Here is a 23087-nt window from a genome sequence, read left to right on the forward strand (position 1 = left end):
TATATACGGTAGTTCTGCTAGATAAGACTATCAACACCAGAAAAATTGTAGTTTCACACTGGGGAATATGGGACACCCCCAAAGCACTTGTAGTGCAAAATATTCAATAGATAATGCTGGTAGATAAGACTTTCTGCAGCCAAAAAATAGTTTCTGTAGGAGGGAATATGACACCCCAAACAGTTGCTAATGTTTGCAAAAATGCCTCTATCCTCCTCTCTTACTGCTATAACATTTGCTAGAAGAATTGCAATAAGATTTGCAAGAAGAATTGCTCTGTCCCTGCTCTAATGTTCCCTGCTCTAATGTTGCCTGCGACCTAACCCTGCTCTCTCCCTGTGTCAAATGGCGATGGATTGCTGTGGAGGTGTATTTATGGATTTCAAATATCACAAGAACCGAGATCCGACGATGTCACAATGGCTTGATTTCGAATCCGAATTGGCACGAGAGCACCGAGCCTGCTCGGCTCGGTACTCGGATAGGTGAAGTTCGGGCGGGTTTGGATCTCGGGGAACCGAGCCCGCCCATCTGTATTAGAAATACAGAAATAGGGATCCTGGTTTTCATGGTTTATTTTTTTACAGAATACAATTCCTGTTTTTTTATTGTGCAAAAAATCTGTGGTTTTCACAGTGAGTGAATAAATATACAGTACTTGCCAACTTTAAAAATCTTCTCTCTTGGAGAAAAACACACAAAATCAAAACAAAACCAATACAATAAAGGGGGTAAGTGGGGTGGGGGAGGGAAGAATGGAAGGAGGGAGAGAGGGAAAGCAGTACATTTCAATGACCAGTAGAAAATACATAACACATTGTCTCAAAGTGTTTACAATCATTATAGCTAAACTAAAGATAATACACTTTAGTAATTATAGCGGAGGAGAGAGAGAGAAAGGGGAGCTCGTTAAATCTGGGAGGGCTTGGGATTTAAAAACAAATTGGGTCCAAGCTAACCATTTAAGATGTGTAGAGGAAGCAGAGTATGGCACTCCCATAGTTTCCATATCACAACTTAGCTGAACCTTGGAGATTATCTTGGTTATCGGTGGCAGCGTGGGGGATTTCCACTCTTAAACAATCACTGCACGAGTCGCTATAAAAATGTGACCTATGACATAGCGTTCTCCTAGTAATGCTTGAGAGGAAAAAAGTGTAAGAGCGCCACTTCTGGAGTGTAGGGACTGGAGATTGGGTAGCCTTAGAAATCAGAGTAAAAACCTCTGCCTAAAGGGTATGAGCCACCGGACAGGTCCAGAAGATGAAGATATGGATAATGTCTCCTGTCTCTCTACACCCCCGCCAACAGACCCTGGACTGAGACGACCAAATCCTGTGGAGCTTGTCCAGAGATATATAAAGTCTGTGAAGTAATTTGTATAACATCTCTGGGCATTACGGTAGATAGTGTCCCATTGATTTGGTTCAAGTACCCTGCCAAGGTCCCTCTCCTAAAGTGGTTGAGAGGAGGCCTTGACCAGTTGACTATGTACATTAAGATGAATGTACCAAAAGGAGATGGCCGCCCTGTTCATTCCAGAGGTTAGTCTGGCCGAGAAAAGGGCTGGAGGGTGTAGCAGAGCAAGGTGACACCTACTAAGAGACGTTAACCAATGCCGTATTTGAAGGTATTTATATAATTCTTGATTAGAAATATGAAATTGCTCTCTCAAATACGAAAAGGGCAATTTGGACAAATTAGAGAGGAGAGTTTTAATGTTAATAATGCCCCTAGCATACCACAACGAAAGGTTTAGGTTTGGTATGAGTTTAGCTAACGCAGGGAGAGAGAGGTTGGTAGTGGGAAGAGTGACCACATTAGATACCTTTAATAACTTGTCCCAAATTACGAGAGCATCCCTCGTGAGACGGGGGAGATTAGCCTGCAAGGGTCTGCAAGATTTAGGGATCCAGAGAAGATCCGTCAATGGAAATGTAGAATTAAGACCTCTTTCTAAATGAATTCAAGGTTTAGAAGAATTCAGGAGGGAACAATCCCGCTAAACCTTTCTGACTGTTTTGATCGAGACATAATCGAGTGAGCTAATTTAGGTGGTTTACCCTTCCAAACATAGGAAATAAGTATATTCCGTAACCTATTGGTATACAACTTGGGTAAGACAAAAGGTAACATCCGGAATAAGTACATCAATTTTGGCAGAAGAGACATTTTAAACACTGCAATTCTACCTAGACAGGAGACCTTGTGGTACTGCCACGAATTGGTCAGAGCATTCAATTGTATCAGTAGAGGGGTATAGTTAACCTCGAGCAAGGAAGCTAAGTGGGGAATAATCAAAATCCCCAAATAAAGCATAGATAAGGTCTTCCAAGAATATGGGAAAGCAGCTCGGAGACGCAGCAAAAGCTTATCCAAAATATTGATAGGGAAAGCATCTGTTTTAGATGTATTTAATTTGTAGTAAAAAGCCTCCCCAAATTTCTGTAACAAATTGTGTAAAACTGGCAGCGAGGTCTCCAGGCTAGTAACATATAACAGAATGTCATCAGACATAGTTTATGGGTGGTTGTTGCTAAGGTAATGCCTGGGAGTTAAGGGTGTTGTCTAACTCGTTTGGCCAAAGGCTCAATAGCTAGAAGGAAAAAAGTGGGAGAGGGGGGACAGCCTTGTCGGGTACCATTTGACAATGTAAATATATCTGACGTAAAGCCATTACTATAGACTGACGCTGAAGGGTTCTTATACAAAGCTAGTGTGGACTTGAGTATCTCCCCACTAAAACCAAACTGGGAAAGGACCCTGCCCATATAGCCCCAATGTAGCCTGTCAAAGGCCTTCTCAGCGTCCAATGACATAATTAACAATTTATGATGGGACCTGTTAGCTTGTTCAATAATGTTAAATGTCCTGCATGTGTTATCGGAGTCTTGTCTCTCAAGGACAAAGCCCACCTGGTCTGGATGGATCAAGGATGGGATAAGAGGTTTTAGTCTGTTAGCCATCAGTTTCGCTTAGATCTTTATGCCTGAATTGGTCTATAATTCTGGCAATGGGTTGGGTGCTTCGAAGGCTTAGAGATCGTAACAATGCAGGACTCTAGCATTTCAGAAGGGAAACTCCCATGATAGGTACCCACGTTAAACAGCTGTGCTAGAAGTGGGGTGAGCTCAGTCCGAAATGTAGACAAGAAATTATTAATAAATCCATCAGGGCCTGGAGCCTTTTCCTTAGGTGGAGATTTAATAACGTACAAAATCTTAGCCTGTGTCCACGAAGCATTCAAAGAGACTATTGACTCGGCATCTAGGGATGGTAATTTTAATTTGTATAAAAAATCCTCAATCAGAGCAGCAGTTGGCTGGGGGGTAGAATTGGACTCGGAAAGATTATATAGTTTGTAGTAGTAAGATGCAAATTGATTAGCTATATCTCGTGGGTTGGACCTTCTAATTCCTGACTCATCTATCATACAGTTAATCCGATTTTGGGCCCTTTTGACCTCGTAATTTTCTAGCTAGGAGTCTCCCCGCTCTGTTTCCTGAGACATAATATTAATGATGGAACTACTTGACGCTTGTTGGGTACGGAAAAGTAATAGTTTCTGTAAATGATGCCTAATTTGAGTTATACGAGACTTAAGGTCTCCTGAGGGATGAGTTTTATTTAGAGACTCGAGAGGCCAATTCCGCCTCCAACTTCACCTGATGGCTAAGGGACGCAGGCTTGAGTCTAGCTCCAGTCTGAATGGCAGAGCCTCGCATTACGGCTTTAAGCGTACACCAAAATTTAAATACAGAAGTGTCATCTGGTGAGTTGGTGGCAGTGTACGTCTCAAGCGTCTCTTTAAGAGCAAGCCTTGCTTCAAGCAGCGTCAAAAGATGAGGAGACAATCGCCATTCACCCGAGGGGATGACCTTTTGGGGGAATCGCCAAGTCCATACTACTGGTGCATGATTGGACCATGATATCGGGAGGATCTTAATTGACCTAATGTTCTGCATGGACCATTTATCTGACATGATCAGGTCAATTCGAGAATAAGAATTATGAACCAGGGAGTAGTATGTATAATCACGTTCCACCGGGGCATAAATCCTCCAGACATCATAAAGCCCTAATTCTGCAAGCAAGAGAGCGAATGCAGCAGAGGGACCTGTATTATTGTCTAACGGACGGGCAGAGGACTGTGAAGATCTATCTAGTTTGTGGTCCTCTACAATATTAAAATCTCCCAACAGGACGAGGGAGCTCTGTTTATGTTTATCAATATCACGTAACATGGACGTAACAAGGGAATTTGTCTGGAGTTGGGTGCATATAAAGTAGAGATGCTCACTGATCCCCGTGTTTTGGTTTTGGTTTTGTTTAGCGATTTTTTTAAAAAAAAATTAAATTTTTTGGGACTAAAATCACATAATTTAGGTATTATTTTGTACCTACATTATTATTAACCTCACTATCACTAAATTTCAGTGATTTCCATTCAATTTTTACCATCTCACAGGTCACAATATGCTTTTCATACACTTTCAGCCAAATACTGCAGCAATCTGGCTGGATGGTAAGCGACAGAGCAATGACTCAAACACACGTCAGTCCCTAGCACATTTAGGACACATTGGCACACAGCAGTGGCAGAAAAGAAAGGTGGTGCAAGATGGAATTGTCCCTTGGATCATGAAACCAGTTATGGTTCATTTGATCGCTCCACCTGCTTCTTGGATAAGTGAGGTAATTCTACAGATAATATGTGGCAAAGATTGCTCCAACTGTTTCTTGGATGAGTGAGGTAATTCTACAGCTAATATATGGCAACAAGCGCTGACACCCCCCGGGATGCGTGCTTTTATCAAGACACACACCTATCCAGGGTGCCAGACAATGCACTAAAAAGAGCCATTGAAATTCCCAGCAAAAAGCCAGTTCATCAGTGAGCTTCGAATCCGCCCCAATTCCCACAAAATTCTAATCTAGTTAGGTACCTTTCATGTAAATTGCAGATTACAAACACAACAAAACACGTGTGGGAGAATGTGGCCTCTAAGGGGCTGACTAATAGACACAAAGACATTGCATGGATGGCTATCCAGGGATGCCTTCCTCTCAGGACATTCATGCACTCCTGGAACCTGTGCCGATATGTCCACTGCCCCTTCTGCATCACCAGAAGGGAAACAGCACAGTGTATTTTTTGGGACTGCACAGGTACTGTTGGATGCCTTGGAACATGAACATAAGGACAGTGTTCCCAGAACTTGCCTTTCATACCATTCGGTATTTTATGGATTATTTCCTGGGACCAACATCATTGGCGCAATCCAGGAGGCCTGGAGCCTAATGGACTGCTTTAAGGACGCTATTTGGCTTGCAAGGAATCGCCTCATCTTAAAAAGGGAGAAAATGACCATCCATGACTGTCGCAGGCTGATCCACAGCCTACTAAGAGACTATAACACCATTGACAGTCCTGAGGAAGATGATTAATTTTCTGTCTCCCTCTTCTCCTTCTCCCCCTATGTGTCAGTTTATTCAATCTAACACTATTCATCAATGACTCTTAGCAATGGAGCACTCGTCTTTGGGTGTATATTAGACCCTACACTTTGTAGTGCAAATTCAGAAAAAAAGCCTGCAAAGACTTGTAGATTAATAAAAATGACCAAAGCACCTCTTCTCTTTGGGTGTATATTAAACCCTACACTTATTAGTGCAAATTCAGAAAAATACAGTGCAATCACTGCTAGGCCCTCCCTAAACAAGCTAACAATGGGCTTGTTAGAGTAATGGCAGAAACACACATCAGTGTAAATTTAGTCCCTTAACATTTATTGATAAAAACGTAACCATTTTAACTGAGTAGAGAATCTCGGGTACTTTGTTAGAGCACTAGTGATAACAAAGAGATGAATGTACTTGCCTAGGATGGGAAAGGGACCAAGGGGGAAACAGGAAAGATGTAAAAGGGGAAGGGAAGACGGGACAAAAAAACAAACATAAATAACCCCAGTCCTGGGGTTAAAGTAGTTGCCAGAAGTCGAAAACATCTGGCAAAATCAGTAACTGTGGGGCCTGACCCTGGAATGGGAGTATCCACCCAAAACAAGAAGACATAGACAAAATAAAAAAAGGATACCAGCAGAATGTAGAAATGAAAAACAACAATAAAAAACAACAATTCACCTGTAAAATTAACGTTTCTAAAAAAAAAAGAAACCTACGGAAGCGAAGATGATGTCTGGTCCAAAGTAGCATTAAATACACAACAAGGAAATCAGTAAAAAAAATATATACAAAAAATAAGTACCTGATCTGCTCACCCCCCGGGAATCTGTGCTCTGCAGATTGGCAGGATGCTCGAGCAACAGACTCTATAACCACACTAACACAATCCTCCGATGGTGGTGACCCCACCCAACCTACAAGGAAAAAGGTAGAGCTGGAGTCCTCCCAGGTAGGGTTTGAGCTGATGTGACAACAATAAAGAAGAGAATTACTAGCGATCTCCATCTACACGTGACCAGTCCTTCTAGGGTCTGGACAGAGGGGCTGAAGTAGCAGTAGAGGTTTGAGAGTCCCAAGCAAGTAGTAGTTGCGAACCTTCTTCCACTGAAGCAATCACATGCATAGAGTTATTGCGTTGAACAATAAGCTTAACCGGAAAGCCCCAGCGATACTAAATTTGATGTTCACGAAGAGCTTTGGTAATTGGTTGAAATGAACACCTTTTAGCCACAGTGGCTGGAGAGAAATCCGGAAATAGCTCTAGACCTTGTAGAATCTCTGCAGCAGCCGGGGTTTTGGCTACCTGTAGAATCTTTTCTTTGATATGATAAAAGTGAACCCGCATGAGTGTATCCCGCAGAGCCGATTCCTGGCCCGCTCTTGGTTTTGAATGCGGTCCAGCAGTAAATCATGATCAGACGCCTTGGGAAGTAATTTTTTAAACAAATCTCTAGCGACATCTGGGATCTCCAAAATGGAAATAGACTCATTAATGCCCCTTAATTTGAGATTATTCCTTATCAGACATGTTGAAGACGTACAATTCTAATTTCTCATGTGACGTAATCAGGGCCGCCGAGAGGGGGGCATGGGTACATTTTACCCGGGCCATGCCAGGGGGCCCAGGCCGGGCCCTCAGTACTAATTTTTTATTTTTATTTTCTATTTTTGATTTTTTTCCTTACGTCCTTTCTCTTTTTTTTTTTCTTCCCCGGGGGGGTCCGTCTCATTCGTTGGGGGGAGCTGGAAGGAAAAACAAATATACATACTCTCGTGATTGTGGCGCCGGCATCCCTCCTCTCCTCTCTGCTCCATTCACACTGATTGTCGGGCGTGACGTCATCAAGTCACGCCCAACAGTCAGTGAGGAGCGCGCAGATAGGACCAAGCATGAAGAAAGAAGTGAAGAAACGAAAGAAGCTAACAAAAGGTAAGTAAAGAAACGGAGAGGCAAGGGGAGGAAAGGGACAGCGCTATAAAGGAGGGGGGAGAGAGGCACAGTTAAAAAGAAGGGGGAGAGAGGCACAGAGTGAAAAAGAAGGGGGAGAGAGGCACAGAGTGAAAAAGAAGGGGGAGAGAGGCACAGAGTGAAAAAGGGGGAGAAAGGCACAGAGTGAAAAAGGGGGAGAAAGGCACAGAGTGAAAAAGAAGGGGGAGAGAGGCACAGAGTGAAAAAGAAGGGGCAGAGAGCACAGAGTGGAAAAAAGGGGGAGAGAGGCACAGAGTGGGAAAAAGGGGGAGAGAGGCACAGAGTGAAAAAAAAGGGGAGAGAGGCACAGAGTGGAAAAAGGGGGAGAGGCACAGAGTGGGAAAAAGGGGGGAAAGGCACAGAGTAAAAAAAAAAAGAGGGAGAGAGGCACAGAGTGAAAAAGAAGGGGGGAAAGCAGCATGGAGGGCGCAGTGTGAACATAAGGGGGCACAGTGTAGTTGTGATGAATGGGCACAGTAATGTGTGTGTGTAATGGCACAGGGGGCTTGTTGCAATTTAGTGTGTGTGTGAGGTAGGTGGTGGCTAATGGGTGCTATTGTTTGTAGGGTGATGGTGAGGTAATTTAATAGTGGGGACTATTAATTTAAGATGGGGTGGTTTGGGGGCTATTGAATGTGGGGGTGAGTTTGGGGAGAATGAGGTCTATTTATTAAATGTGACCTATGAATTATTTAATGGCAGTGATGGTTGCGGGAAATATGTATTGCTGGGGCTGTTTGCAGGAAGGGAAATAGGTTTATTTATTAAATGTGAATACTATTATTTTAATGTTGGGGCTGGAGGAAGGCCTAATTATTAATTGTGGGTGCTATTGATTTAACGCTGGGGCTGGTTGTAATTTTCTAAATGGGTCCTCCAACATTCCAGGATCCAGACAAGCCGCAACTAAAGAAAGCAGCTGCCACAGGTGGTGAAAGTGAGAAGAACAGGTAGGAGAGAGCAGCAGAGTGTGTCAAATGTCGTGATTCTAGTTGGGACAATGCCAATTTTTGGTAAGTGTTGTGCCCAATGTATGGTGCAGGCCAAGACTGAAATCTTTCTGTACACACTGCATTCTTTCTATACTACACTGTGGTGCTATATGTCCTAAAAGTCAGGAGTGCTTGGACATATGTTACGCTCCGGTGTATTCACAACCTAGTGATTTTGATGTGCTAGCCACGCCCCCAATTGTATGACCACACCCCTGAATTTTTTAGCTTACTCGACTATGAGGGGGGCCCCATGAATTTGTTGTACCGAGGCCCTGAATTCCTCTTGGCAGCCCTGAACGTAATTAGTTCATTATGAGACGCTACTAGCTCTTCCATCTTGTCTTCAATGTGAGAGGTTCTCCCTCCCACATGGTGATACACGGACAGGGGAGCGCTAATTGCCTGCTATATTTGTTTGGTGAATATACCATCGAGAATCTAACCGCTGAAATCTTTGATGCACATTAGATTTCTTTAAGTTTGTGACACATTCACCTTCTGGTACGGGCAATTACATCCCGGTCCTGTGGTTTTAATATGTTTTAATAAATCGTGTTTTTTACGTACTACACAAACATGTCTTTTTTCTCGTATATATGATGCATGATCTCGCGGAGATTGGAGAGTTTCCAAACACCATCAGCTGTTTGATTTGGAGACAGGAATCGGTCTGACCTGTGGTGATCGACACTGAATTTAATTGGAGAAAACGACAGCCTGTTATTTTGTGCATGCAACTGCTACGTGAACATCAAACACGACTTGACTGTAAGTCCATTTTGTAACAGATCGCAATTTGGAAGCTCTGACTCAATGTTTGAAGAATACGCTTATTTTATAAAGTCAGTAGTGGTTTTGAATATTTAGTAAAGCCTTCATCATTTTCTCGAATCATCACTTCAATTGATTATTTGGGACTTTGATAGACAAAGTTACTTTATCAAGTCCACGGTTGTTTGTATGTGTAAATTCCAACATCGGACAAGATTTTTTCTTTCTTTTATGTTTCTGCGATTTTCATTAATTGGAAACCTGATAGCGCTGCAACAACTTCTTTTATATTATTATCTCCCTCCCACTTCTGCCACCTGCGCCCTGGCTTCCCGTACTGAAGATCGCATTTCAGCGAATACCTCAGCCTTGAATGAGTCAAACATCAGTTGCATGGATTTAATGGTAGTCAGAGCATCAGGATCCATTTGCGATAAAGCAGATGAAGATGGGGATTGAAACGGAGCCGGTGAAACAGATCTGTCTCCAGATTCGTTGGGTCTTTTATTCTTGGGGACCGACCCCGCAGAAGGAGGAAATGAGGCTTGAAGAACTGTAATGCAGGAGGCGCCTTTGTGGGCTTGTGTTTTTTAGGAGCCATGGCGGGATCCAGGGCCAATAAGGCGTATAGATGAATCCAAATAGATTATCAGAATTAGAAGAAGGTACTGATAGGCCAGGTTTTAACGTGGTATGAAGCTAACCAGACAAAGTCATTTTAGAAATATTACAGGTGATGCTGCAGGTATCAGGATCTGGGTGGATCTCCCATTACACCGTCAAACAGGGTGCCTCTCAGAGCATGATGCTCCTGAAGATGTCACATATATGCTCAAATCTTCGTTGGCTATGGGCCTTAGTCGTCTCAGTGAAATTGCCACTCCTTAACTCTCTCTGCATGGATGGGAACCAGCCCTCTCCAAACAAATGATGGGCCTGTGGCCAGCCCCTCCTCTCAGGTGTGAAGAGAACGCCTTTACGGTAACACGCGCTAGGTTAGCCACTACAGCCATAGCGGCATGTATAGATGAAAGTGATGTTTCTGGATGCAGATTCCTGGATGTACATTAACTGTGTCACGAATGTTGTGGAATGTTGACTGATCACGCACCGCCTACACCACCCGGTCTGCGGGAGGCGCAGGAAGCGCATAACCGGAAGCCAAACCAACCCTTTTCAATTTACTGCGTGTTGGTTAAGCCTACAGCCACGTGCCCAGCTAGAATTGAAGGCTGCAGCCAGCATTATGGTCAGCAGGTCCCAGTGCACGCCTTAGTAACGTGAGGCAGCTGTCTCTCTCTCCTCCAACTACTTCTTACTGCGGTTCCAAGCAGAGAAAATCTCCCCATCCATTTGAATGGCCTCCAGGCCAGCGCTATAATATCCCAGCAGATATTTATCACAGATCTGGACCAGGCACCGGAAGGCTTACCCAAGAGACTGTGAAGAGTGTGTACTGTCCCAGGAGCTGTCATTTCAGGAGGAAATGTGGAGAGACTGGCTATATAGGAGGAGAAGCTCAGGGACTCGCCAGATGCTCGACACAGGATCGCCGACCTGGAAGTCAGGGGACCGCGAACCGGATGTTCTGCTGGAAGGCGTCGGCAACAGTTGAGACCGTGGCTGCAGAAGAGGAGGAAGGCCTTGGATCACGGGAGTCACCAATGGAGCGCCGGGTGGCGCCAAAGCCAGTTAGGTCAGTGTAGGTTGTCCAGTTAAGGGCGATGGTAAACTCGGCGGGAGATGGAAGCCTCAATGTAGCTTACAAGGTTCGCTGACCAAGCGTCATAATTGTGTGAGGGGAGCCTGAACAAACTCCGATGTCACCGGGTCTTGTTGGGGAGCAAATCGCTGGGATATTGACTGGGTGGCCAAGAGGATTACACCAGGTGTCGGCTCCAATCGCAGGTGGCACTCCCTGCCAGGGGAGCAAACACAGTCTGTGCCGCGTCTATCCAGGCAGTAATGGCATCAATGTGTACCCGGTGACATGATAAACCGCCGTATGCAGGTGACCCAGGGGTGAGTTCAGCTAATTTGGTGGAAAATAGCAGAATATCTCAAAGCTCTGCAGTGTGTAGACCAAGCAACACACCCTAAAATGTATATTTTAATAAACCTATAATGTTGTTTTATAAAAATGTGTTTTTTTTGTTCTCTTTAATTTTTTTAGTTCGTTCACTAATTATCAGTCCTGATTTGAGGACTCTCTCCCACCATCCAGATCGGCACAGCTTTGTTCCGATCGGTGGGAAATTAGGGAGGTATTGCCTGTTCATTGCTGCGACATAGCCACACTCCCTGTTCTGAGACCACCTACCCTAATGTTGGGAGGTATGATTAAGTACAGTATATCTAGTTGCACATTAATGGAAGTTTTTTTTAAAGATTGCAACCTAGTAATATGTATGTGTTTTTAAATCTGCCTTTTCTGTATTAAAGTTATTTGTCCATACTGTTAAATAATACAGAAAGACAATGCTTTGATGTCCAAAATTAACGTCAACTGAATTGACACCTAGACAAGTTTTTTCCTTCTCTATTGTTTTATTTACTCCATCTTTTATATGTTTTGAAAAGTATCTAGCTTTTGTTTTAAGTAAGCCACATGTCAGCTGGTCATCAAAATAATAAAACTGAATAATTAATTTTTTTTAAAAAAAAGATTTAAATGAATTCATGTTTTCCGTTTTCCAATATTTCTGTGTTGTCAAGAAATAGGTGTAACAGTTTGTTTATAGCATTTATGCATGTGGCATAGAATCTACAAACTTGCTTGGGTAAAACAGTAGATTCTGTAACATACTTTATGCTATTACCATTTAAAAAGGATGCACACTTTTATTAAGAATCTTACTTTGAAACACCAGCATGGGAGCCTTGGAGAATGATGTTAATTCAGGAATCGGCAGGGGTCAATTTCTCCTAAACTGCTGAGATCCTGGGTATGAGAACTCTGCAGTTTTGCTAGTTGGACCAGGGAGGTTTATTGCAAAAATATGTTTTCTTTCATGGATTTAATTTGTAATCACTGTAATTTAAATGCATTTATAGTCCCATGTAATAATATCTAATAACTGTCTTTGTCTTCTACTCTCAGCTATAATAAAGATTGTGTAACTTGTGAAAAACTATTGTATATTTTACCACATATTTTGTATATATACAACTTTATAATTTGATTGGCAAACATGATAATGTCACATTTGAAACATAGAAAATAATAAATCAGCACTTTTAATCAATTCAAGTATTTATGATACTGGACACCTTGCAGTTCCTTCTAATCTATGTCAGATTATTAGAACAGAACTGCACATGCGCAAATGGAAAATAATTAACACATGTATTAAATATTAGATACAGACACTGTAGAAGTTTGGAATATTCCAGAAATACTAATCAGACAGAATCATCTTACTTTAAATTTGAAAGATGTATGCGTATTTTCCCTGTTGAGTTTACGTTAATGTTTTTAGAAAAATAACAAAATCTATTTTGATCCTAGAAACAAGACACTGGTCAAACATTGCTGGACTTGGTCTTCAATCACTTGAGTGTAAAAGAGAGAGAATATTTTGGATTACAACATAATGAAGACTCATTAGATTTGCATGTGAGTGGATATAAATAAAAAAAAAAATTGGTAAACGTGTGCTATTACAATATAGTACATTTTAATCAACCAAGTATAGAATAAAATGCTGGGAAGTAGGAACTTTTCTACTCCATGAAATGCTGTAATCATAATGTGGGAAAGAGAATACAAGCAATTGAATCACAGGATGGGAGTTAGAAAGTGGTAGGAGCAAAGTTCCCCAGGAGTTCAAAGTAAACAAGAAAGGGTTCTATCAGATTGTCATATTAAATTATTCCTCACTTACCATACTGAACCATACTTGCCTACTTTGGGCAAGGTCTTTTCGGGAGGGGGAGGCCAAACGCGTAATTTTGCCCCCCCCCCCCCGCGGCTGAAATGTCATTTTGTTGCGGGGTCAGGGCCCCCGCATCATTTTGCTAGCGGGATGCGGGAGATTTGCCAGCTCTCCTGGGAGTCCGTGAGACTGACCCGAACTTCGGGAGTCTTCCGGACATTCCGGGAGAGTTGGCAAGTATGACTGAACTCTGTAGACACCATTCACAACTGCAAATATTTTTTTTCCCAGTATATGCACAACAGATATCCTGACTTCTGTTATATTTTTGAGGGGTAAAAGTGAGCTAAAATAACCTAACATATGGTATTTCCAGAGGTAGCTAGCAAACCTTTGATTGCACCAGGCTTGTATGAACCTTAAAACACTGTGCCACAGAATCAAATATACAATTGGATTCAGGTACAGTAGAGGCCAAAAAAGAGGCTAATAAACGCAAACATACCGTGTGTGTTTGTGTGTGTGTGTATATATATTTTTAGGAAAATGAATAAAAATAAAATAAAAATTATAAGTTTATTCATATAAAATGCATTAGAAAGTAGATGTAGATGTAGATTTCCATTTCAAATTACACTAAAGCAGGCATATGAAAAGCATATAAATAACTTAAATGAAAGAGGAAGGTGAAAAACCGATCACCGCCAATATATTTCTATAATAAACTTAATTGTGGTACAAGATGAAATAGATATTTATTTTTCCTATATGGTTTGCTGGTATAATTTTTTTTTTTTTTAGTCTATGGCAGTGTTGGCTAACCTGTGACACTCCAGGTGTTGTGAAACTACAAGTCCCAGCATACCCTTCCAGCAATAAGCTGCTATATATTGGCAAAGCATGCTGGGACTTTTAGTTTCACAACACCTGGAGTGTCACAGCTTAGCCAACACTGGTCTATGGAGTACTACATTGTTTTATTTAATCTGTCTCAGATTTGTATATGTATGATTAAAGCTGCAATCGGATCTTTTTAAATAGAAGTATAATGATATTGTAGGTTCTTTTTAAGTACCGTTTTTATGTAAATTTAATGCTTGATTGAATATTGCTATATTTCTGTATTTGCAATGTATTTACTGGATATGTTTTTTATATATCTTATTACATAATAATAAAACAAGTGAAATGGAGAAAGCGAGGAACAGGTGCTGCTCAAATTGAATAACGGACATTCTTATTTAGCATGGATTAGTTTATAAGGAGCTCTGTATATACATATTAACTGTGCTTTGAAAAAGTTTGGTGTGAATGAAACACATCTGCAGAGGGAGATGAAAAGTGCTGACATTCTTTAAATATATATATATTACTGTAGAGGATCCCAAACTGGATAGATCTTCACAGTCCTCTGCCCGTCCGTTAGACAATAATACAGGTCCCTCTACTGCGTTTGCTAGGTTGCTTGCAGAATTCGGGATTTATGATGTCGGGAGGGTTTATGTCCCGGTGGAATGCGATTATACATACTACTCCCCGGTTCATAATTCTTATTCTCAAATTGACCTGATCCTGTCAGATAATTGGTCCCTGCAGAACACTAGGTCAATCGGAATCTGCCTCATAAAAAAATATGGAAAACGTTTAACAGGTGGGCCACCTGATACCGCTACTGGAGTATATGATTACAAGTCATACTTACCAACTTTCTGTTGGTGAAATCCGGGAGCCTGCAGAGGAGGTGGGCGTAATGGGGGGGCGGGGCTCCAAGTGGCGTCATTTTGGACCTGCCCCCATGACGTGATGACGCAAAATGCGTCATTTGACAGCGGGGGGCGGGGCCAAACGCCGCGATTCACCGGGAATCGCGGCGTTTGGGACTTAATTCTGCCCACTTCAATAGGAAGTGGGCAGAATTATCCAGATGCGGGGGATTGCCACACTCGCCCGGGAGCCCGGGAGACTCTCGCAAAATGCGGGAGTCTCCCGGATATTTCGGGAGAGTTGGCAAGTCTGTTACAAGTTTGCTTGGACAAGAATCACATTGTACGGGTAATTAATATATAGTTTTATTTCCCCTATGAGAGCCTTGTTTTTCTTTTTACTTTACAGTTTATACATCATGCTTTACTGAGGAACTTGCCATAAGGACATATAAATGACAATCCCATTGAATGGGTAATTGATATATGGTGTTTGTTATCTCTATACGGCATCTGTATTAACACCTGAAGCTAAAACTGTTTTTGTTTTGGGAGTTTTCTCCTTTAACAACAGATCCTTTCTCCAATTACAGACTGAACATTTCTAAAAAGTTATTATACAAATCTGTTAGCGTTGATTTGGTTTTTCACCTTCCTCTTTCATTTAAGTTATTTGTGTTTTTATACACCTGATTTAGTACACTTTTGAATGGAAACATCTATTTTCTAATGTATTATATGTGAGTAAACTGTTTTTATAATGACAATTCCATTTGCTGATAGTTCTTTCTGCCTTTTGTGTTTACTATAGGAGATTGTTATAAAAAGGCATTTTAGAGAGCTTTTCAGTTTTTTTCATTCTCTTCTCTCTACAGAATACTAGAAAAATATGTTCAGATGTTGATAGCTTTTTTTGCCCCTACTCATATACTAATATAACTTCTTTGACTTATTTTTTCGGGTTGGCAAATTAGCCTCATCCACACTCATGGAGGCCATTGGACTGCACACATTGATTTCTTTCCCCACCATATGGATTTGATCTTTGATCTTTTACAAAGGACCCTATACTGTTCACTGAATGCCCCTTTTTGTGAAAAATTCCCAAATTACTAATATGAGCTGTCAATTATGTGTCTGTGTCTTATTTTTTAGAGATGGCTGGAATCCAGCAAACCAATTCGAAAACAACTGAAGGGTATGTCTAACAAATTAAGCTCCACAGTAACTTGAAGTATCATTTGTTGGTGCTGCCCCACTGCCCACCTTCCAAGAGATAAAGGATTTCACTCAAAGTGGATTCTTTAACCTTATTATCAATCTAGCACTAGCAACAACCTGAATCTAGGCCATAGACTGTACCCATGTATTAGGGAGCTGTATTTAATGCAATTAACTCGACTGACTTACCTTTATAGCAGTAAGTTTAGAATTATGTACACATATTCTTTAGCATGTTTAACATCAATGAAACCTTTCTTTTCTTTTTTTTTTTTTTTTCAATCATCAATATAGGAGGTTTTCCATGCTGCCTTCTCTTTAGAGTGAGATTTTTCATACCGGACCCCAACACACTACAGCAGGATCAAACAAGGTAATACATTTTCAGCTTCATTTTTTTTATTTAATTATTTACATTTTTTTTAGTTAACCTTAATGACTGTGGTACAGATTAAGGGCTTGCAAGATTTAGATTTTTTTTCTATGTTTGTCTATCACAGGTGATTTAGAAACAGAATAATATATGTGCTAATGATTTAGAACATATTTTTTTGGATTTACATAAATCCCATTGATGTTTCTTAATTTGTCCACGGTGATTTATGGAAGATGTTGCTGCAATATTAAAGATGATCAATTTCATGTTAAGAGTAGAGTATAGAGTTAAAATGGAACAAACTTTTACTTACTTGGTATACTCTGTTTGTTAGATTCACCAGGTACCCGAGAACTTCACTGTCTCCTCTCCTCCCTCTGCCTGTTTTAAATATGGCAAACGGGTGTTAATGCCCCTCCTCCATGAAATTCCTGTTCATCTGAACAATGACAGGTGCAGGAATTCTAGAGGGAGTTTGCCACACTGCCAGAGTGGGCATGACCAGCATGCAAGCGGTGTGGCTATCATTTTAGACAGTTCTGGGCCACTATCAAACCCCTTCAAATACACGGGCAATGCTGCGTGCAGTGGGAAACAGGACAAATTTCCTGTTTCACACAGGTGTTGGGAACAATGTCCTGACTAAGCGGAACAGTCACTCAAAATTAGGACTGCCTCACCAGAATCTAGACAGTTGACTGATTGCCCTGCTCTCTTCTACCGGTTCTTGCAAATTTTACTACTTGCTGCTGCCGTAGGCTTAGCTTGCTAGACCCTGAAATACTGGGTCTCTGTTTGAAAAAAAAAAAATAGCTACTTGGAATTTGTAAACCCTTGCAACAAATGAGCATTGTAGGCGTCCCTCTCCCAACCAATTCCAATGTTAAATGAATAGCACCCAGATATAATAATTAGACCTCCTTCCCTGCAGCTAGCATCAACATTAATTAATAGTATTCACATTTATTAAATAGCCCTCACACGCAAACTCACAGCCACTTTAGATTAATAGTCCCATCACACAACCTTAAGTTAATAAGCAAAGCAATGATACCACTATTATATTCAATAGTCCCCAACTTCAAATAAATAGAGCCTACCATTAAATTAATAGTTCCCATCCACCAATGAATCATTTTGTTACCGCCTACTATTAAATTATTATCCCATGTTCCCTCTTGAATTACATTAATAGCCCTTAATTGCCAGGCCCGCACCTACCTTCTTCCACCCAGCTCTGTACGAAGCAGAGTCATCTGCTAGCCTCTCTTGCTGGCTGTACAATTGGGACAGCGTGCAAGTCGGGTTGTGCGTGTCCCAAATAGGATAGAATGACAGCAGGGAGAGAGGTGGTATGGATTGGTTGATCTGTGGCTGCTTACAGTAAGGTGGTTAATACTGGGAGAGGGGAGAAAACTTACATCCATTCCTGCCAAGGAGGAGAGTGAAGTACAATTGGCCCATTAGGCTTGTTTGGAACCCGAGTGGATCCAGAAAACAGACAGTAGCAGGTAAAAAAAAGTTTAGCTTTATTTTAACATGTTGTACACCACCTTAAAATACATTTATTAGTTTTTGGAGAAGCTATAATTTAATTCTCATGGATGCTATTTGTGAAAAGCTTAAATTCTTATGCATAGTTGCCAACTCCCGGGAGAGGGGGCGTGGCTTGAGGGCGAGAGTGGGCGGGACGAGGCCAATCGCGTCATTTTGGCCCCGCCCCCCGTGAAAACGTGATTTGCGTCGCAGGGCCAAAATGACGCGATTGGCCTTGTCCCGCCCCCTCCCGCCCTCCAAAATGGCGTGATTCACCGAGAATCGCGTCAAATGACGCGATTCTCTGTGAAATCCGGGATGCGGGAGAAATGCCATCTCCCCCTGGGAGCCCGGGAGACTGACCCGAATTTCGGGAGTCTCCTGGACTTTCCGGGAGAGTTGGCAAGTATGTTCTTATCTCTAAAATATTCCATTTCATATGGATTACAAAAATGTTTAATTTTTTTATGTGCAATTTTAATCTAGCCGTTACTAGTTACTAAGCATTCAGTTAGAGAACAGAGAGAAGCCTAACTTGTGTAAATTATTAACATAGCAGATTCAATTTAGTAATAATAAAAAAACAGAAGATAGCAGTGATTGCTGCAAGACATTGAAAACATTAATGCATCTACTTTTGTTATGTGTTTTAACTGTGTACTATTCATTGATATGAAAAAATATAAGTCAGATTTTTAGGGTAGGTACACACTGAAGAATTTTCAGACCAACGTGTTATCTACAGCGATTTTCCCTTCGGCCAAAGGTCCGATCGCTCGTACGATTAATGCGTACACACTAGACACGTTTTAGACGATTAAAGTAAAGACCGACACTCCGGGAAGCGACTTTTCACCGCCATATTGTTGTGAGCAAAGATTAGAAATTTGTGCGCAATTAAACGACTATGTAACGATATCTCCAAGAAATTTTAAATAAAGGGCAGCGCATGTTCAATAGTAACCACTACAAACCACGTTTTCTTCATACATTCGCTAGCACGTGTACATTGTACGTTCGTTCTCAACTGCAAAAAAAATACTATTTTTACTAATATGGATAATTTTGAAGGATGACAAGCAACTGCTCTTTTGCTGCTCACTGTGGCAAGAAGACTGCAAGTACAGACCCGAAGGGATAGAAGGAAAAATAATAGATCTTGTTGGACCAAAGAGTGGTTCAAGAGGAGAGACTCATTCTCTCATATGTCCCTGCTGCAGGAAATAGAAAACAACAACCCAGATGACTTCAGGAATTTCCTGAGAATGAATGAACCCACATTCCAGGAACTGCTCCAACTAGTCACCCCCATCATCCAGAAGGAGGACACCCATTTAAGGAGACCCATATCTGCTGAACCAAGACTGGTTGCTACACTAAGATTTCTGGCAACAGGAAGGACACTGGCTGATCTGAAACACAACACAGCAATTTCAGCGCAAGCTCTGGGTTTTATAATACCTGAGACCTGTGATGCTATCATTGAAGTTCTCCATGAACAGTATATGAAGGTTGGTAAGCATACATAGTCTTTTTTTTTTATATAAATGTATAATTTTATTTACACACATAACATTTACAATATATATTAAATTTATAAAGTACAAACCAATAAGAGCGGGCAAATATACAGTTTATAGTTGTTCATATTGCAGCAGTTCGCTATTATCCATTTGTGATGACCTTCCACTGAAGTGTTGCATGTTTGAGCTGGGTATAGGGGTCAGGAATGGTTTTGACATTAAATAATGTTCTCCCATACTCCCATGCTGCATCTGTGTATGCCGAAATATGTAAGACGGTGTCTAGCTGTCGGTTTGCTGGCGTAAGAATTGTATCTGGGTATAAATCGTCCTTGGCAGCCCTACACAAGTGGTGGCACACCAAACGCTCCATTTCCACTTGTATCGGTCTTCTAGTACTTTTCATTTTGCTTGCTAGCGTTTCTCGAAGTAGGTCAAAAGTGTGTGGTTCATGTTTTTTGGCCTTCAAAGTGTTTGGGCATTTCACCATCTTTTGTAGTTAGCGCATCACTTTCATCAACCTCACTGAGCCTTTTTTTTTTCCTCTTCTGTTGCGTTTGTGGTATAATTACAACCTCAGCTACATCCTGGCTGTTAGCTGTCACCTGGGTTCCCTGTACAATAGTTGTAGTTGTCTCTTCTTGGTCATGAAATTCCATCATGAGTTCTTGTGAAAGGACAGCTGGCTGAGTGTTGAAAAAAAAAAAAGAGTACAATATTAAATGCATGTAATTAAACTCTGACTCATCTTTATGTTTCAGTTTCCTGCAACAGTAGAACAATGGCAAATTATTGCAGACATATTTGAGAAGCACTGGAATTTTCCAAACTGTGGTGGTGCCATTGATGGGAAACATGCCTCCATCCAACAGTGGATCTTTTATTATAATTAGAAAGGATTTTTCAGCATCATTCTAATGGCCATAGTGGATGCGAATTATGAATTCTTATTTGTGGACATTGGAAAAAATGGTAAAGTGTCTGATGGCGGTGCACTGGAGCAGACTCCCTTTCATGCAAAATTAAAAAACTATGAACTTAATCTTCCAACAAGAAGTAATATAAAATATGGACTAAATTTAGTGTTTTTGGCGGATGAAGCATTTGCATTGTACAACAATGTATTGAAACCTTATCTGCAACGAAATTTGTCTGCAGAAAGGCGGATATTTAATTATAGACTATCACAAGCTAGGCGTGTTGTGGAAAATGTGTTTGGAATTCTCAGTAGAGATGGGTGGGCTCCGTTCCTCGGAAAGCGAACCCACCCGAACTTCGGGGATCCGAGTACTCGACTCGGTACCTTCCCGCTTTTTCAGAATTGAAAACGAGGCAAAACGTCATTGTGATGTCGTCGGATCTCGGATCTTGCGAGTTTTGGAATCTATAAATACCGCCCTCCACGGCAATCTAGTGCCATTTGAGAGAGGGACACAGAAGGGGTAGTATAGAGTGTAAAGCAGTTGGGCAGGCAAATAGATAGAATTGAAAGAGGAGGGTGGTAGCAGTGTTAAAGAAAGTAATCAGTGACATTCAGAAGAGCTCCATAGCTCTAGTGTTAAATCTCATTGCAGAAAAATACAAATAATAGTGCTTACAGGGTTGATTTAATTCTGCAGTCCAATTCTACAGTGTTATATAGGTAACACACAGAAAGGAGAGCTCCATTGGTAATTCTCATTGCAGAAATATAACTACTAGTCCTTGGAGGGTTTTCTTCTAAATTTGCACAAAAAAGTGTATGGTGTTATATACACCCAAAGAGAAGAGCTCCATTGCTTATTGTCATTGCTGAAATACAAATACTAGGCATTGCAGGCTTTTCTTCTGACTTTTCTTTTCTGCCACTGTTGTGTGCCAATGTGTCCTAGATGTGGTAGGAACTGCCGTTTGTTTGAGTCATTGCTCTGTCACTTAGTACCCAGCCAGGTCACTGCAGTATTTGCCTGAAAGTGTATGAAAATAATAATGTGACCTGTGAGGTGGTCAAAATTGACTACAAATGACTTGAAATTAGTGTTATTGAGGTTAATAATAATAATGTAGGATTAAAAAAAAGCAAAATTATGTGATTTTAGCAATTTTTCTAAAAGAATACAAAACCAAAACACACAAGGGTAGTTTTGCCAAATCCAAAACCACTTCACGGGGGTCAGTGAGCATCTCTAATTCTCAGTAACAAATCTAGAGTTTTACATTCTGCTATTAATCTACGTTTGTACAAGACAGACAAAGTGATGATGCCCTTTTGCGTTCTGCATAACTTTCTAAGATGTAAAAACCTCCTGTGTACATAGTTCACATACATATGAGGACAACAATGTTGAGGAAATGAAGGTAGTTGGCTTGACACCTCTAGAGTCGTGCCACCTTAGAAATGCATGTGCCAGTGCAAATTTAGAGGGAGAGATACCTTCAACAGGAGGTGGGGGGGGGGGGGTGCTGTGCCATGGCAGAATGAGTGTATGTAACAATTGTGCATAAGCATGTTATATGTGCAAACTTTATTGTTATGTATTTCTGCTTTAATAAACCTGTTACACAGCAACAGCATAATATATTTTACTTACAGTTCCACTTGGAGGTTTGTCATCTGCTTGGATCACATCAGTAGGAGAACTCCACTATTTAGTTCTTTTTTGCATACAGTCCGAAGGTTCTGTATTTTGCTCTTTGCCCATTCCAATTTTGCTCCAGGGTAGCAGGCATGCTTTCACAAGTTCTTGCATAGCCACATTGTGTAACATTCTGTTAAAATATTCCTTTGATTTTATTTTCCACACACACGGGTGTGCCCTATAAGTCTCAAAGAAATCCCTCATGAGGTCCACATTGCGGTCATATTACGTTTTCAGGTTCTGTTTAAAAATAAAATGAAAGATTCATGGTGATTTTTTTGTCCACTGATAGTATCAAAAAAACTCTGCAATATATGGTTATACATTTAAAAAATATTTTCAGTATAATTTTATGTACTAGTGTATCATAAATAATACTAATAAGTATAACAAAGGAATTTAGCATATACACATATTAACTTTCAAAAAATATATATTTATGCAGTTGTTACAATAAGCACACTGGTACAAGTAAAAATTAATAATCACAACTTGCTTTGAATGGCAATGGATGTAAGGTGTATAACGCTCGTAGTATCCATTCGTATTTCTCGGGCCACTAGGGGTTAAATATATTTATATCATTGCCAAACACAAGGTTATTAAACCCGAATGGCCTTCACCCACAATGCTCCATTCTGTACAGGTACCACCACTGATTGGTCCACAACTGAAGCAATCGCCCATGTCATGTATAAAATTACAGAGGAGCCTGTCCGGAGCCGAGGGGACGTAAGAAGTTTACGGATGAGGAGCAGGTGTCGGTGGGGGTGCAAGAAGTAGAGAAAAAAATTGTAGAAGTACTGGATGGGCATGGAGAAGAAGAAGAAATACAATTAACGGGCATAAAAAGAGCAAAGGCAATGAGCCCAAAAGAGGTGGCAATGATGATAAAAGTACTGGACCAGTACAACTACGACTGCCAAAAGAGAAAATACCAAGTTAATACCAGAAAGGAATTAATAATGTAGAAATTACTAAAACAAATTAAGGAGAAACTTGGAAAGAAAAGAAATACATTTCAAGTACAGAGG

General features: G+C 40.9%; 1 protein-coding gene across 9 annotated transcripts in view; it reads left to right on the forward strand.

Moving 5' to 3' along the window:
• PTPN3 (protein tyrosine phosphatase non-receptor type 3) overlaps positions 1-23087 on the forward strand; it is a 607886-nt gene that overhangs the window by 133582 nt on the left and 451217 nt on the right. For 6 of the 9 annotated variants that reach the window (XM_075212795.1, XM_075212800.1, XM_075212794.1 and 3 more), the window contains 3 exons: positions 12710-12817; positions 15935-15977; positions 16295-16373. In XM_075212795.1, coding sequence (XP_075068896.1) covers positions 12710-12817; positions 15935-15977; positions 16295-16373 — 230 coding nt within the window. Of the gene's footprint in view, positions 1-12709; positions 12818-15934; positions 15978-16294; positions 16374-23087 lie in introns of those variants that run through there. The other 3 variants (XM_075212796.1, XM_075212803.1, XM_075212802.1) reach the window with 3 other exon arrangements.

The sequence above is a fragment of the Mixophyes fleayi genome, chromosome 5 (genome assembly GCF_038048845.1).
Source record: "Mixophyes fleayi isolate aMixFle1 chromosome 5, aMixFle1.hap1, whole genome shotgun sequence".
Lineage (NCBI taxonomy): Eukaryota > Metazoa > Chordata > Amphibia > Anura > Limnodynastidae > Mixophyes > Mixophyes fleayi.